This window comes from Lactuca sativa, chromosome 3 (assembly GCF_002870075.4).
Source record: "Lactuca sativa cultivar Salinas chromosome 3, Lsat_Salinas_v11, whole genome shotgun sequence".
NCBI classification, from domain to species: domain Eukaryota; kingdom Viridiplantae; phylum Streptophyta; class Magnoliopsida; order Asterales; family Asteraceae; genus Lactuca; species Lactuca sativa.
The window spans coordinates 26,655,952-26,672,219 of record NC_056625.2 but is presented as its reverse complement, the minus strand read 5'-3'; the positions used below and the strand labels follow the sequence as shown (position 1 = coordinate 26,672,219).

At 32.9% G+C, this 16,268-nt stretch overlaps 1 protein-coding gene across 1 annotated transcript; it reads right to left on the bottom strand.

The window, feature by feature from the left end:
• Window positions 1-1,195: 1,195 nt before the first annotated feature.
• LOC111884171 (uncharacterized) lies at window positions 1,196-10,535 on the bottom strand. Its single transcript, XM_023880494.3, has 6 exons — window positions 9,926-10,535; window positions 5,444-5,518; window positions 4,875-5,358; window positions 4,387-4,772; window positions 3,852-4,078; window positions 1,196-1,528 (listed from the first exon to the last, which is right to left on the bottom strand). The coding sequence occupies exons 1-6, from the start codon at window positions 10,400-10,402 to the stop codon at window positions 1,243-1,245; spliced, it is 1,935 nt and encodes a 644-aa protein (XP_023736262.1). The 5' UTR covers window positions 10,403-10,535; the 3' UTR covers window positions 1,196-1,242.
• Between the last annotated feature and the right edge of the window lie 5,733 nt (window positions 10,536-16,268).

The window sequence follows — 16,268 nt, the reverse complement described above, 5'->3', positions numbered from 1 at the left end:
TAAGAGGCAAAAACCATTTATATCACTTAAAAATTTTATTTCTTCATACATACCGAATATATACATACACATTTGAAGAAAAAACTAGTATAAATTTGATTTTATTAGATAATAAGTTGTTGATAATAGACTATTAATGTAATGGTTTGAATTCCAGCAGATTTAAGCTTATACATTAAACAAAACAACCTAAAATGTTTATAGTAGACTTTCACATGCAATGATTGTCCTTGAAAATACTTTAGGCTTAAAAAACTTTGAGGAAGGAGCTACAATTGTTGATCAAAAGAGACGAAGATTCTTCATTTTTTTTTAATTTATTTTGTATAGACAAAAAGTGAGACGGAGCCACGGAGTCGGTGAGTATTAAAAAAAACATACTTTGGGATTAGAGAGAAGAATGATCTCGAACTGCTCTTTCTTTTGTTATTCCTCGAGCGATAGAAGTGGAATATGAAGCCTCTGCTTTTTAGCAAAATGCTAATAACTTGTTATATGACAAAGTAACTCGACTCGACGATTCATTCCAACGTTCTAATTGATTATATAAGACTAATGGGAGTGGGGGTTACTAAGACCCTCGCTATCCTTCCTAGCACAAGGCAAACACCACCCCCTAGCATGTGCTAAGGGAGGTGTCAAACAAAAGTCGCCAACTGTTTAGCGTGAGGAGAGAGAAGGAGCAGCAGAAAAATGAAAGCTTCTATTGGTCCATTCTTTTTTATTTTTTTTTCATTGTTTTTTCTAAAAACAAATGGTTCTCATTGGTTCTTCTTCATTTATTTTTTTTTTCTTTTCTTTTTTTTTTGTAATCTAAATGTTTGTTTTTTTAAGAAAAGCTTAGGTGACAAATAAAATATATGATGTGGCATGCTTTAGCATGTTGCTAGAAGTGTCACCACTCCTCTTAGCCTAAATGTGTTTACAAATACATAAGATCCCGTGTGTGTGTATGTATATATATATATATATATATATATATATATATATATATATATATATATATATATATATATATAATAAGTATTTGATATTTTAATAGAAATTAAATTTTAATTATCATCGTACAACAAGTGAGATGGCAAACGGGCAACAAGCTGTGCCATTCACCTCTAAAAAGTTAGACTCAAGCACTTGTGTAGTCATGTCAGCTTGGAGAACATATGTGAAATCAAACAAAAAAAATCAGAAAACATACGCAATATATGATTATGACCAATTATTATTTAAGGAAATAATATGTTATCCGACTGTATGTTGTTTGCAACCCTTTGGCCCAAAGTGTTGTGAGCTACGTCTAACCATCTTTACGCATATATAACAGTAATGCCTTTGACATGACCAACAACATATGTGATTATTATTCCCAACCTTCCCATTAATCTGACCACATCGAGGGCAAGAATGTTCACGATCACCAAAAAGTTCAGCATGAATCTGCCCCATCACTTGTCGTGGATTCATCTGTGCCTCCCAAAGTCCGACTTCTTCTTCTTCTTCTTCAGGAAAAAGTTCACAAACTCCATCACTATAACAATTATGGTCAGCGTTAGTTCGATTCCAAAAGAAAATGAATATAGGATTTGATCACAAAATGATAAAAATGAATGACGGGGTGGGATTTGTTTAATTGGACGAATGGAATAAAATTGATTAAGGAATGGAATGACCACGTCATGGAATACATAAACGGTAATGAAATGAATAATTATGTTCTATGATCATGTTTGGTTGGCTTGTAGGATTTAAATTTTCAAATGATTTTTTTATATTACATATAATTACAACATATTTACATATAATATAAATACAAGGTATAATTTTAACATTTTTGTACATATTATACATCCTTGATCACAAAAATGATCAAAAGTGTGTTATTAAGAAAATGACCACATTACCAACATTTATCACAAGATAACCATATCTTTTATGAGATTATTCTCTTGTGATTTTTATTTTTATGTATTTATTTAATTTATTTATTTATTATTATTTTTTTGCAAAATGGTGATGCTATTTTGCTAAAAAAAAAAAGCAATTTTCATATAATTTTTTATAAGGGCTTTTGTAGTGGGGATTATTAACCATATTATTTACTATTTTCATAAACAAAATGTTTCTAGTTACTTTGTTTTTAGGTTATATTAAAAAATTTCATTCCATTCTGTGATGAGTCTATAAAAAAACGTTTACCTAAGGGATGCAAATTAACAGAATGAAAGGAAAATTAGATTCATTTTGGAATGATCCATTTCATTCCTTTACTTTTGTTTCATTCCACTAGAATAAATTATTCTATTCTTTCTCCAGTTCTATTATATAGGGCCGGTCCTAATTTATTTGGGCCCAGGACATAAAAACCAAAGGGCCCCTCAATATACCAAAACCTCATATGACCTTTAAATTTGAGCTAAATTTAATATAATATATTTGTTAATATACGAGCAAGAAATGTGCGTTTTTAACGACTAGACTATAATTTTTTATAATAAATTTTTTTATGTTTAAAATCATTAGTAAATTTAATTTGAATATTGTATATTAGTTTTGCTATGTTATTATTAAGATGCAAGGTTTTTAAGGTATTTCAGACAGACTAAAAAACTATTATGTTCTTTATAAGAAATGGATTTATATATAAAAAATTCCAACAAATTTAACTTAAATATTGCAAAAAATTGTTAATGCTTGGATTTGAACCATTATCAATTTTATAAACACAAACTAATTGATATTTGTTGTACTTTTAATAAATTTATATTTACATATAAAACAGTAGTTTTGGTATTTGTTGATTTTTAAATATAATATACAATCAAAACTATACTTATATATAAAACGACCATGATGTTTTTTTAATATCGTAAAAAGCAAGTATTCTAGAAACGTACATAATATTTAATTAAACTTTTACATATTTTTAGATAAATATAAAATAAAGTTAAATATGGGATAAAAAATTCACTTGACATGGATAGAATAGATTTAATGCTTTTTGGTACTGCCGAGTAATTTATGTATTAGGTTTTTAAACATGCAAAGATAAATTTCGTAAAAAGAATGCAAACATCACAATAGGGATCGAACAAGGGTTACTTTCACGAGGTGTTGGACGCTTTACCAACTAAATATTATTAGATCGTTTTCTACTTTCGGCACAAAATATATAGATAACACTAACAGCTTTAAAATTAGGCCCCACAAAATAAGGGGTCATGAGCCGTTGCTCAACTTGCTCCCCTCTTGGGCCGGGGCTGCATATCAAACACTACCTTAATGTCATCAAGAAAGAGAGAATGAGGGAGGAAGGGGGAGCATAACGATGCAAGGGTTATATTTTAAGGATAACTTCAAGATTTATTTTTCTTATTAGTATTATTTTAATTTTAGGAGTTTTTTTAATAAAGATTTATCTTTATTAGGAACTATCTGCTAATGAGATAAAATCTTTATAATTGTTTCTTAGTCATTTTAGGACCAAATAGCTTCTAGTTCAACGGTATCAAGTGTTGTCATCCCTCTCTGAGGTCGAGGGTTTAAGTAGTTTTTGTTGTTCTGTATAATAATTAAAACAGTTTTTGGAGTTTTAATTAAGTTTCGGACATAATTTGTGAAAATTCTTAAGAACATAGACAATGTTTGTTGTTCTTTGTTACCGTTAAGTTTGGTAATTTCTAATCTGTGTTAACTATGAGAGAGAGAGAGAGAGAGAGAGAGAGAGAGAGAGAGAGAGAGAGAGAGAGAGAGAGAGAGAGAGAGAGAGAGAGAGAGAGAGAGAGAGAGAGAGAGAGAGAGAGAGAGAGAGAGAGAGAGAGAGAGAGAGAGAGAGAGAGAGAGAGAGAGAGAACCTGAAATGATCATATCCATCAATGACCTTCATACACCGATAACAAAAATATTTCCCACAATTTTGACACACCATTTTATTACACCCTGCAATTTTTGAAATCGCCATTTTACACCCCGGACATTGTTTTGAGTCACGAAGTATTTCCTTCACACTCATAAGCTCTTGAATCATTTCTTGTTCACGTCTCCTTTGTTCATCTTTTATTTGACTCGAGCTTTGTCTCTCCTGCATCATAACAAAATCTTCTTATTGAAGTTTTCATTTCAGTCATAAGTGTAAATTATTAATTATGGGAAACAACATACTTTACTCTTTTTACCAATATATCATATCCATAATAGCAATGTAGTGAATGTCTTTACATTTATTTTCTCATAATAGATCGTACTTACATTTTTACTAATAGTACCAATATGTAACACATATAACAACATACTTACATGTCTTTAAACATACTAGCAACATACTTACATTTATAACATAAATATGTAACAAGTACATTACCATAAGAAGATAAATAATAACAAATTTACCTGCAAAATTCGAAGCTTCATTTCGGGTGTAAGACATGTGATTCCAACATGACGTTTCTCCCTACAAAGAGTGCAAAAGCTAAAGAAGCATTTGGAGCATTGAGCATGTTTATCTTCATCTTCTATGCATGGTGTTTCACATCTTGGACAGTAGACCACATCAGACATTGATTCAAGTGTTTTTTGTAATGTAAGTGCTTCCCATTTTTCAAATTGTTTATCACCGAGTAAACGCTTTAAAAGTCCAGGTGGAATCATACCTTCACATTTTGTAGTAGGGCAAGAAAGCTTGGTTACAGTGCCTTCTTTTATATGGATGTTCGCGTATGTTTTCATGCATTTTTCACAAAAGAAATGTTGACATGGCAATCTTATAAAATCGCTACCTGTGGGAAAGTTGACATTTACAATGAACTTTTACCAACACAAAGAAACATAAATTCACGATTACGGTGTCAATGTAATCCCAGTTGAAAATCAAAACTTACCAACGAATTCGCTAAAGCAAATGCAACATTCATGCAAGTTTTTACGAAAATCTTCAACTCGTTGATTATCATTGTAACTCTTTAATGAAGGGATATCGACATCTGGAGAGACACATCTCGAAATTGCCCTTGGATCATTGTTGTATTTAACACCATAAGGGCCAAGACGGACTTCTTTATTAAAACCAAGATAAGAAAGAGACGAACTATGCAACCACTCAGCCCATGAGTAAATAACTTCCTGGCCTTCCTGTTCTTTCCATATTGAATCCAAAATAGAACATAAACTGGAAATTTTTGAAGAATTTAACCATTCTGTGGAGATTGTGAAATATGGAGGGAGATGTGAAGGGTATGATTTGGGTAATAAACATGTTAAAACAATCGGGGGAAGATATTGGACTTCAAATGAGTAAGAAAAATCTTCTAAATTAAGTTTTGTGGAGATTGTTAGTTCTTTAGGAGTTTCAATGTATATACGAATCTGCATTAGAACACATAAATATGTAGTTAGTTTCATACATTTCTTGTAACTTTTAATAATTTTTTCACGAAATTGCTATTGGCACCTGAAAAGTCTGCGACCCACTTTGCTTATTGAGGATGAATATGTTCTCTACATAAATAGATTCCATAGCCAGTATCTACAGTTTAATAATTGTCATAGAGAAGTTAGGGTTTAAATACATGTTTTTTTGACATTTTTTAACATATGAATTACAAATTATAAGATGTGAACAACATCTTTTATGTTTTCGATTCCATCTTTTTATGGTTTGCATTTCACACTTCATGACAATGTATAAACTGCAAATCACACCTTAAAAACTATTCATCGCACCTTATAACTTTTAGTCGTTAGTATATAAGTTTATAACAAATTCAGGAGACCCACACTAGTAGATAAGCTGCAAAGGGACACTTGGAATGTCAATAGGAAAGGTCAAAGAATATAAGAATCATGTTTGTAGAGCAAGGTGGTAGGTAAGGGTAAAACAAACTTGTTTTAAGGAGTTATTGGTTAGTGGGACCGGAAGAAAGAAAGATGCAACGAGAGGTGCAGAAAGTGGTGGTTCAAACAAAGTATATAACATATAAAGAGATTGGATACAAAAGAGGAGGATAATAGAGAAATAAAGAAAGAAACAAGGTCCCTCATATGGTGTTAAATGACAACGATAAGCATACAATAATATACCATGGAAGAGGATCTGGAGGACTCTAGCAAATAGAGGGGCTGCATGGAGATATGTATCAGAGATCAAGGTCGGTTGCACGTAGTCTTCCCCAGAGGAGGTAGAGGTCCATCAAGGATCAACACCTGGCCCATACTTTCTCACTTCAATTTTGAAGGATATTTTTAATGGGATCCATGAAGGGATGCCATGGTTTACGTTTTTTAACCATAATATTGTGCAGGAGGTAGAGACAAGGATAGAGCTGAAAACTAGGTTGGATATTTAGTAGACGATGTTTGAAGGAAAATATTTATGGAGTATATTTAAGATGAAATATTCGTAATGCAATTTAAATAGCAAGCGTAATGATGACAGGGTAGAATCTGCCTAGGAGAGAAAGTATTGTAACCAAAGGAGAGTTTCAAGTAGTGATCAATGATACATACATAAGTAAATTGCCAAGTTACCCACTACATAAAGTTAGGATGACTAAGTAAAGGGCAACCACATAATATTGTGTGACAAGAGGGTCTCTTTGAAACATAATGGAATATTCTACCGGGTTATGCTAGCTATCATTTTCGCATCTGTGGGTATCCCTTTTATCCTATTTTGGTAGAAATAGGGCATCATTAGGGGTCAAACCTCGACCCGTATATCTCGCTCAAATCTTGGAAGTCCTTGCCTCCTTGGTGTACTTTTTTGTTGACTACATTGTGTTGGTGGCTCAGTCCAGGGTTGATTTGAATGCTAGGTTGGACATTTGAAGATGGCCATTAGAAGGGAAAGGGCTACGGATCAACACATTTAAAACGAAATATCTTTAATGTAATTTCAGTGGGGAAGCAAATGAAGAAGGTGTAGATGTAAGTTTAAGAGAGCAAGCTCTTACCATGAGGGAGAGCTTCAAGTACCTAGGATCTATGAGACATAAATAAGTGGGTGTAGATGTTGACGTCACACATCGTATATTGGCAGGTTGGGTAAAGTGGAAAGCAACATTAGGAGCCCCTATGACAAGAGGGTCCCACTAAAACTGAAAAGAAATTTTTACAAGGTAACTATTAGGTATGCCATGATGTATGGATTTGAATGTTGATCGTCCAAGAAGGACCACAAGAGGAAGATGCAAGTATCAGAAATGAGAATGTTGAGGTGGACTTGTGGTAGAACTTTGTTGGATATGATACCTACGGGAAGGTAGATTGAGGTGGTTTGGACATGTCCTAAGAGGGAAACTGTCAATGATAGTAAGAAGCGTAGAGTCAACGGTGATTAACGGTAAGAGATTGAAAGGACGTCCTAAAAGAAACTAGGAGGATAGTATGCAACTGGATGTGGAAGAACTTGCTCTTAATGACGACATGACCTCACATAGAAGGGTGTGGAGGCTATACATTAGTGTTGATGGGTAGCCTCCCCCTTATATGTTTTTCTATTCTAATCATTATTATTGATATTTGATTCTTGTTAGTATGCTCTACGTATGATTTATTCATGTTTGTATGTTCCTTATGAACTTTTTCCCTCTTTTACATGTTATGGTTTAGGCGCATGCTAGAGGTCATCTTCTCACAGTTAAACTCACACCATGTTCTATCTTTTCCCCTTTATTCCATTCATTTTAACAACTAAAATGAATCATGAAAACCTAACCCCAAAATGCGATCGAAGAAAATCACATGTTTATAGTACAACTACGCCAACTAGAAACATTTTCACTTTTGATCCATAGATTCTAGTTTATTATCCCTAGCTTGATGCCCCTATTCAATTCCCTCTAAAATTTCAATACCACAGTGTTCAACAATACTACCCCATGGATGTGCCAAATGCTACCCTTAACATGTTCAACAACTTCATCGCTTTTCCTAATCAACTTTCACCTAGCCAACCCTATCCTACAACCCTCCAAACCCAAAGCCAAACCCCATTTTACAATCCTCCAACCCAACCCCTCGACGAGTTGGATGACAAAGTAGTACGAGAAACAAAATCCCCTTCACCCCTTCAACGACGCACATGGAAAGAACCGGCGAAGAATAAAACAAATGCCAATCCTAAAAGATGGAGTCCGGGAGAAGAGTTATTGTTAACAAGAGCTTGTGTCAACATTTTTAGGATGCACATCAATGAAATACACAATCGATTGATCATTTTCGGCTACGCATTACTGAAAGATTTCATGGAGAAATGAGCGTCGATAATGACTATTGTACTAAACATCAACTAAATTCAAAGTTTCGAGAATCACAAAGAGTGTTTCGATGATAAACAGGTTGTACAACAACCTAAAAACCCAAATAAAAAACGATCATGATGCTGAAGAATTTCTTGGTTTTTCTTCAAATTATGTAGTTTTCTATTTTGAAGTAACGAAATATTATGACTTTTTTTTGTGTTAGTAACTATTTTTTTATTTAATTTAAATTATTTATTGACATTTAAAGTGAATGAAAATGAAAGGAACCATTTCTCTGGGTTTTGAAGAATGGGGAAAATGAAGTGACGTATAAAATAAAAAAGGTGAAACATAGTATTTAAGGAACCTTAGTGGCCTTATATGTAAAAAATAAAAATATTATATTAAAACTTAAGCGTTGTTTGTTTTTTCGAAACGAAAATTCATAAAGTCTGCAGACCACCTATGCAACTCTCCGTGGCAGAAGAGGTGGACCAAACGGCTGCAGCTTGTAATAAGAAGTTTGTTTGCTTTTTAACATCTGCAGACTGTTGCAATAAACTAAATTTAAATAAACTGATTTAGAAACTAAAAATAGTTCTCAACATTGAAATTTTAATAATTATAGTCTTAAAACATTGAGAGAATACAAAAAAGAACATGTATAAAAACAAAAACATAAAATTTTAAAAAATATATATCAAAGAAGCTATCAATTTTTTTCTAGAAAAAACTAATTTTAAAGAACATAAAAAAAAGAAAATTATAAAAACTTAAGAAAATATTACAAACAATGTCACTTGAAATTATGGAAACTATAAAAAAAAATTACCAAATCTGTAAATCAAAGTTCAAAAAGAAACAAAAGTTTAAAAAAAATGAAGTTATACCAAATTTCTAAAAAAAAATGTTACTTGTAAGAAAAAAAAAAAAAAGCTGAAAAAGCTTGAAGATACAAGTAAAATATTGGAGTACAGGGACAAAGGTTTTGTGGCTTCCTAAAAACAAACCGCTTAGAAATGAAATGTCAAGGATTACAAAAAGTAATATTAAGAGATATTTCAAAAAAAAAAAAAAAAAAAAAAAAAAAAAAAAAAAAAAAAAAAAAAAAAAAAAAGAGTCACTTACTAATGTCCATTCTAATCGATTTCAGTAGTGTGATAGACATCTAGCTATTTGACGACCAACGAGTGAAAGCTTTTGATATGATGAATGTATATTTCCGACTTTACCAAAATCACAAATGCTCTGCTGCTTTTCAGATTATTAAAGAATTCTCCTATTTAAAACCAAGAATCTCGAATAATTCTATTAGTGAATGATTTCAACTAATAGATTACAGAAATACGACTCCAATTGATGATAACGAAGGATTTGGATTTCAATTGAAAGAAACAAATAAGAACACCCCCCATGTTCTTGCTCAATACTTAATGAATAACCCCCCATGTTCTTGCTCAATACTTAATGAATATTTTGAGATGATGCTTAATGGACTCAGAGTTTACTAACAATAAGCATCTTGGATTACAACAAACATTAATCATGGCAATAAAGATAGTGGCAATAATCCTACATCGAGCGACACCAGTCTATAACCCAAATCACAAACCAGTTTGCAAGATTAAGTCAATTTAACTATTGCGTCAATACCAATCAAACTTAATTAATGAAAACAATATAAAATTTACCTCATCCTCCTGTAATTGATCATTAATACTCAGTAATTCCTCTGATAAATCAGGTTCTTCACCAAACAATCTCAACCTTTCTAACCTTTTCACCACATCATCTTCGTCATCTTCTTGAACATCATCCTTATCTGCACCAAATCCCTCACTGGATTCCTTCTTCTTATTCTGTTCTTTCCCTTCTTGTAAAGACTCTGCTTTGCCTTTATTCCCATCTCCATCACCGTTATCTTCCCCTGGTTTTGGGTGAAAATTCAATGACCCGAGTTCAGATTTCTTCCGATGTGATTTAGGGGTTTTAGGAATGAAATCTGAGATGGGTTTTGCAGATGAAGAGGTGGAATGTTCTGTTGATGATATTGGATCAGATTGAATCTCTTCTTGATAGATGTTGTGATCATGAAGGGGTCTGAAACTCCAATTTTCATCAACATTCTTTTGGTAAGATTTTCCTCCTTCTCTGCCACTTCTTCTCATCGTTGAAGTTGTAGTTGAAGACTTGAAACCCCGCCCCCGCCGCCGCCCGCCACCATCGTGGGTCGGTCATTTATAGGTTCTCAGGGAAACTACTGAAAGATAATCTTTAATTCAAAGACTTGTTTACCAAGCAAAGCATCAAGTAAAATATTGAGGCTTCCTTAAAAAATTATATAACAAATTATCACATGTAAAAATTGGGATTTCTGAAACATATTTAATATGACATGACACGTTAATGCTTGCTTTTGATATCGTAAATAAAGAAACAGATTAATAAGGAAATTAATTAAATCTTTGACGATTCTAAAGAGTTTCTAATAAAACGGTGTTTCTTTAAAAAAATATTTTATAATTTCAAAAATATTTGCTAAATAGATGTAGTTTTGAATTATTATTTTTTTTAACTTTTTTTTAAACTATTTTTTTTTACTGTCTTTTTAATATGTTTATTTTTGACTTGTTGTAACTTTAGGCTAATAATGCTTACCAACCGATTAACTGAAATTAATACAAATGATATTTACTATATTTTGACTTTGGCCGACTCTAGCCTGTTAACGGGGGATTGAAAACAAAAACAGTTTCATTTTTATTTTGAGGGATGCTTCAAAATAATTAAACAATTTAAATTTCACTTTGTTGGTCACTGTTAGTGTTTTTAACTTTTAAACTTAGAAGTTCAATTGCTTTAATGAAATGTATTTGTGCCTTTGTGGGCTATCAAAAAAATATGTTCCTAATTGTCGAATTAAAAATGTAGACCATTAGCGTTTTAGGTTTCAAATGCATTAAAGAAATTACAAATGTGTTAGTTTTAAAATAAAATTATCAAACTTTGTTAGTAGTAATGAGCTATTGGCTGTTAATAATGATATAATATTATAATTCATGGTTTGCGAAAAGAAAATATCCCAAGCAATGGGGTGTCAAGTCAAACGCCAAGCAAAAAATTAAATTTCACGTTTTACAAAAATCGACCCATAACATTAAAATCGCACCAAATTGTTTGTTGATTTTTCCAAATATTTATTGTTAGTTGAGATTTAAAAAATTGTTTGTTATAATAAGGTTCTAAAGAAATTTGATAAACATTATTAACAAAAAGTTACAATAAAAATCAAAAAATATATATATTTAAAGAATATGTAAAAATAGTTATAAAAAAAACTAAAAGTTTTTGAAAAATATAAAATTTTGAAACTATATCTATTTGATAATATTTTTGTAAGTATACCTATATGGTAAATATCTTTTTGAAAAACATTTTTTTGTTCAAAAACTTCGATTATAAAGTGTTCAACTTGAAGTCTTCTAATAAATCGTAAAACATCAAAAATGATTAAAAAAAAGTCTATCATGTTTGACCATGAAATTTGATTTTTAAGATTTCATTATTGAGTAATTATCTCTAGGAATGAAAAAAGTAGATTAAAAAAATATAATTTTTGGTAATTGTATACATACCCTTCTAAGTTGTGTTGTGATACCCTCTCTTTGTGAGTGAAATAGAGTCTCTTTACCCTCATGACGTAACTATTTATGTGAGTGAGAAGATACATATAGTAGCACCCTACTTTTTTTTGTATAGCTTTAGTGGTGCAGATCTTTTTGGTTTCTTTTATCTATGTCGGTACACATTAGATTTTACATTTGTGTTTTAGAAGATTTGTAGATCTAAAAAGACGTATATGCCATTTTCTCAACGTAGATATGAACTAAGTCTTCAAACATCTTCATAAAAAATTCATACATTTTTTAGTCTAAAAAAACATTTTTTTCAAATGTTTTCTTTAATCCTTTTTAAACATTAATATTTTTTGTTTGAATGAATATTTCCTAATTTTAACTATAACCAAATAAATATCAAACATATACATTAATTCATATAATTTTTTTTATGTTACAATAATATGAAGTTACCTAATTATCTTATTTAGACAGACACATTAATTATAATATAATATTACATAAAAAATAAAATAAAAAATTGATTGTAAAAATCAATAAAAATGAACATGTTTTCCACTTTATTACAATTTCCTACCTTTCTAAGATATTAACGTTTAAACATTTGATAATATGTCATTATCCGATAATTTGAGGTAAGATGTAATTATCGTAAGATGTAAATTTTGACGTTGGGATCAATCCGATCTTTAAACCTTGCACTACTCACCAAATGGTTATGGAAATTGAAAAGTGAGTCAAACTCATTCTGGGCACAGGGGACTACATAACCTGAATGGCGGCCATGCTCAGTTCTAGCAAAAGAGTCGGTGGACTAGAGTATGGAAAAATATTGTGAAAAGCAAAGATGCACTTGATAAAATAAATATTTCTCTCGAGGAGGTAATGCAACTAGGGGAGTCAAGGACTACCTGGACATCACCGTTTGTTGTGGATGGTGAATTTTGCATGGCTACCCTCCGGGATAGAATAGAAAGGGCATCCTTCCCGGTATGCGATGGTGTATTCCCATGGCTCAAGACAATCCCATTAAAAGTATTGGGCTTTGTGTGGCGGGAAAAACAAAATCATATTCCTTCGGCTGAAGCTCTTAAGAATAGAGGAGTTACAATGCTTTCGACTTTGTGTAGTGCTTGTCGTGAGGCGGAAGAATCGGGGGATCATATTTTGGTGTCATGCTCAATAGCAAAGGGTGTATTCCAGTCGATTTTCCAATGGTGTAATATCCGGGCAGGTGATTTTCAATCAGTCTCAAGTATCATTGTCTTTGCATCTAGATGAGGGAACTACACCAAAATAAGAAAAAAAAATTCACATCGATTGTGTTCGGAACCCTATGGTGGTTATGGAAAGCCAGGAATGAAAGAACTTTTAAAAAACATTGTTATGAATTGGCGAAAATTATCTCTGATGTAAAAGCTCATACCTATGTATGGGTTAAACATAGAGGAGGATATGATAAATTAGATTGGAATCATTGGGTTAATTCACCCTTTCTTTGTAACTGAAAAATATAATAGCACCTGTACTACCTTCTTGTTAGTAAGGTATGATATATAATATTTCTTTTGTCGTTTCAAAAAAAACATGACATACTAATTTATATTTTAACTAGGTAGTTTTTTCGGATTTTTGTTCTTTTTATATGGCCTTTGTTGCAAAAATCTTTGTCAGGTAATTATTACTGATGTTGGCATATGTGTGGATTATTATTATTCATATGAAACATCCCAAAAATACGGTCCCAAAAATTTTGTTTTAAACCATTTAATAAACCACAGTTATCAAAACATTTCATCAAAATATAAGTCAAAGTATTTCAAAACATTATCAGAGTACCATATCAAAAAATTAGAGTAAACATCTCAGGCTAAATCATCATGGTGTGTGCAACGCAGTCATCCCGAGCTCTTCCCTCTGCTACTAGAAATACCTAAAACCAAAACTGAAAACCGTAAGCACAAAGTTTAATGAGTCTCCCCAAACTACCACATACCATACACATAATCACATAACCACATACATTGGGCCTAGCCCGCTACATTGGACCCCGTATGGCATCGGACGGATCCAACATCAAGCCCCACCTGGCACCGAGTCCCACTCGGTATACAAATTTGTTTCTACCAGGCACTGCCTGTCTCTGGACCCCTCCCGCTATACACATACAAACATATAATCATAATCATAATCATAATCATGCTAGTACATAACAGACAAACACAACACTATAACTGCTAGTCTCAAGGCCCCACCTATCTTGGGCCCGCCCCTACTCTGCTAATAGTGAGATATGGAACCCTATTCACACTCAGCTAGTGATGAGATACGGGCCCCCACCCACACTCACCTCCCTACCAGGTACACACAAGTATCATAAAAACAACAAGTATAACTAAACATGCATTCCTTCCTCGGGTACCACCCGACATCGAACCGTAGTTCGGAAATATACATATAAACCTTCCTCGAGCCTCGCCCGACATCGAAATGTAATTCAGAAGCATATAAACTACCTCAGGCTAACCTCGGCGTTGTATCTAAATCCAATATACACTAACATACATAAACGGACCGACATTGGTGTCTTAGACCCGTTCCTAAGGGAGAAAACTCACCTCACAAGCTAACTGTAGAATCCTGTGAATAAACCTCTCGTTGCTAGCTGGCAGATCCTCGAACTGCTGATCTCTTGACTCCCTGAGCTACCATTAACAAAATAACAATTAGTCCAAACCAACAATCCTCCTTAGGATAAAATAGCCATTTTACCCCTTATCTAAATTGGTCCAAAACTAAGGCCAAAAAACCATAATATGAAAGGTCTAATACTAAGTAGACATCCCAAGCCCGCTAATGGCCCACTAATGGCCTAATTTGCTAAATTAAGCTCAATCCTTCTGATGGGCCTTACCCTAAGCCCAAACATATTTTGGCCCAAATTATCTGATTTATGATGGCCCACCAAGGCCCAAAGAAACAAATTCCAAAGCATGGCCCACCCCGAGGCCCAAAACACGCCAAGCCTGTCACACCCCCAAACCGTCAGAAAAACAACGGTGGAAACGTCCGGGGTGGCGACGTCATACATAGTATCACAATAATCGTATCATAGAAATCAAAGTAAACACAACCATTACATTACAATGTGAATATTAACATATGTTTGAAAACATAGTTTGTACATAACATTGTAAAACAAAAGATAAAGACGAGACTCCAAAAAAATGCTCTGTCTTCTCCAAAAGCTGGGAAGGTACTTGTTTATCGTTGTCCTGAGAATACAAGCGATTTCGAAAACATATCAGCATAAAGCTGGTGAGTTCATAAGCATGTTTTTGTATTGAAAACTAGTCACTGAATTTGTATAAATGTTTTCTTTACATTATAAGTAAACACCGTTTGTATCGAAAACCGTTGCTACCAAGTTCTGAAATATGTATGCGTGCTTACCAAGAACATCCAATATTTTCTAACATGTTTGTTGGTTTCTGTATGAAAAGTACTTTTTGTTTGAAAACCCTGGCTACCACCAGTATGTAATGTATGATTGTTCGGAAACCATGGTTACCGCCAGTATGTATAGTAGTTTTATTACTTAAAATAAAACTATAAAAGAAGGAAATCCCGTAAACAATGATTAGTTTATACTTATTATGAGTCGTATAACCATACTAATATGATTGATGACCCCCTTGACGTTTCTCCAGGCGTCGCACGATTTCAAAATTTGTCACCCAAGGCGTGCCCGCCTAACTGTAGCTAACAGTTCAGGTGTGGGATTGTCGGTCCCGAATAGATCTATTCACAAATTTCACGCTCTCCCTCCAGGAGACTCTGGTTATACTACCGGAGAGGATTTATTGGTACCCCGAGGGGCAAAATGAAGATAGTCTCACAATCATGTATTAACTAGTTTACGTGTTTGTTCGGTTGTTCTTGAGTTCGAAATCGTTTGTAACGATGTAGAGTGTAAATAATTATACATAAAATAATTATTTAGCATGATACTCTAGTTTTGTATTCGTAGTAATGGATAACTAAATCTGACATAGTTTATATGTTGGACTTGCATGAAGTTTGAATCTGTAAGACTGGTAATAAAATCCCAAGCTATACCTATTATAGTTTGAATGGTTGTTACGTTCGTGTATGGTTGTGGAAACTATGCAATTATGATTAGAAAACATCCCTTATGCTCCGCATATTACAAAAGGGATAATTGTATCTAAATGTTTGATAGAAAATAGTTGTGATTGCATCAGTTTTTAAGTTATGAAAACTTCTTTGTTTAGCTTGTATTCCCCCCCGAAAACATGAAAAACTCGGAAAAGTGTAGGGGTATGAACTCACAGTTTAACGTAGGATTCGAGTGTACGATCGATATGAGTGTTGA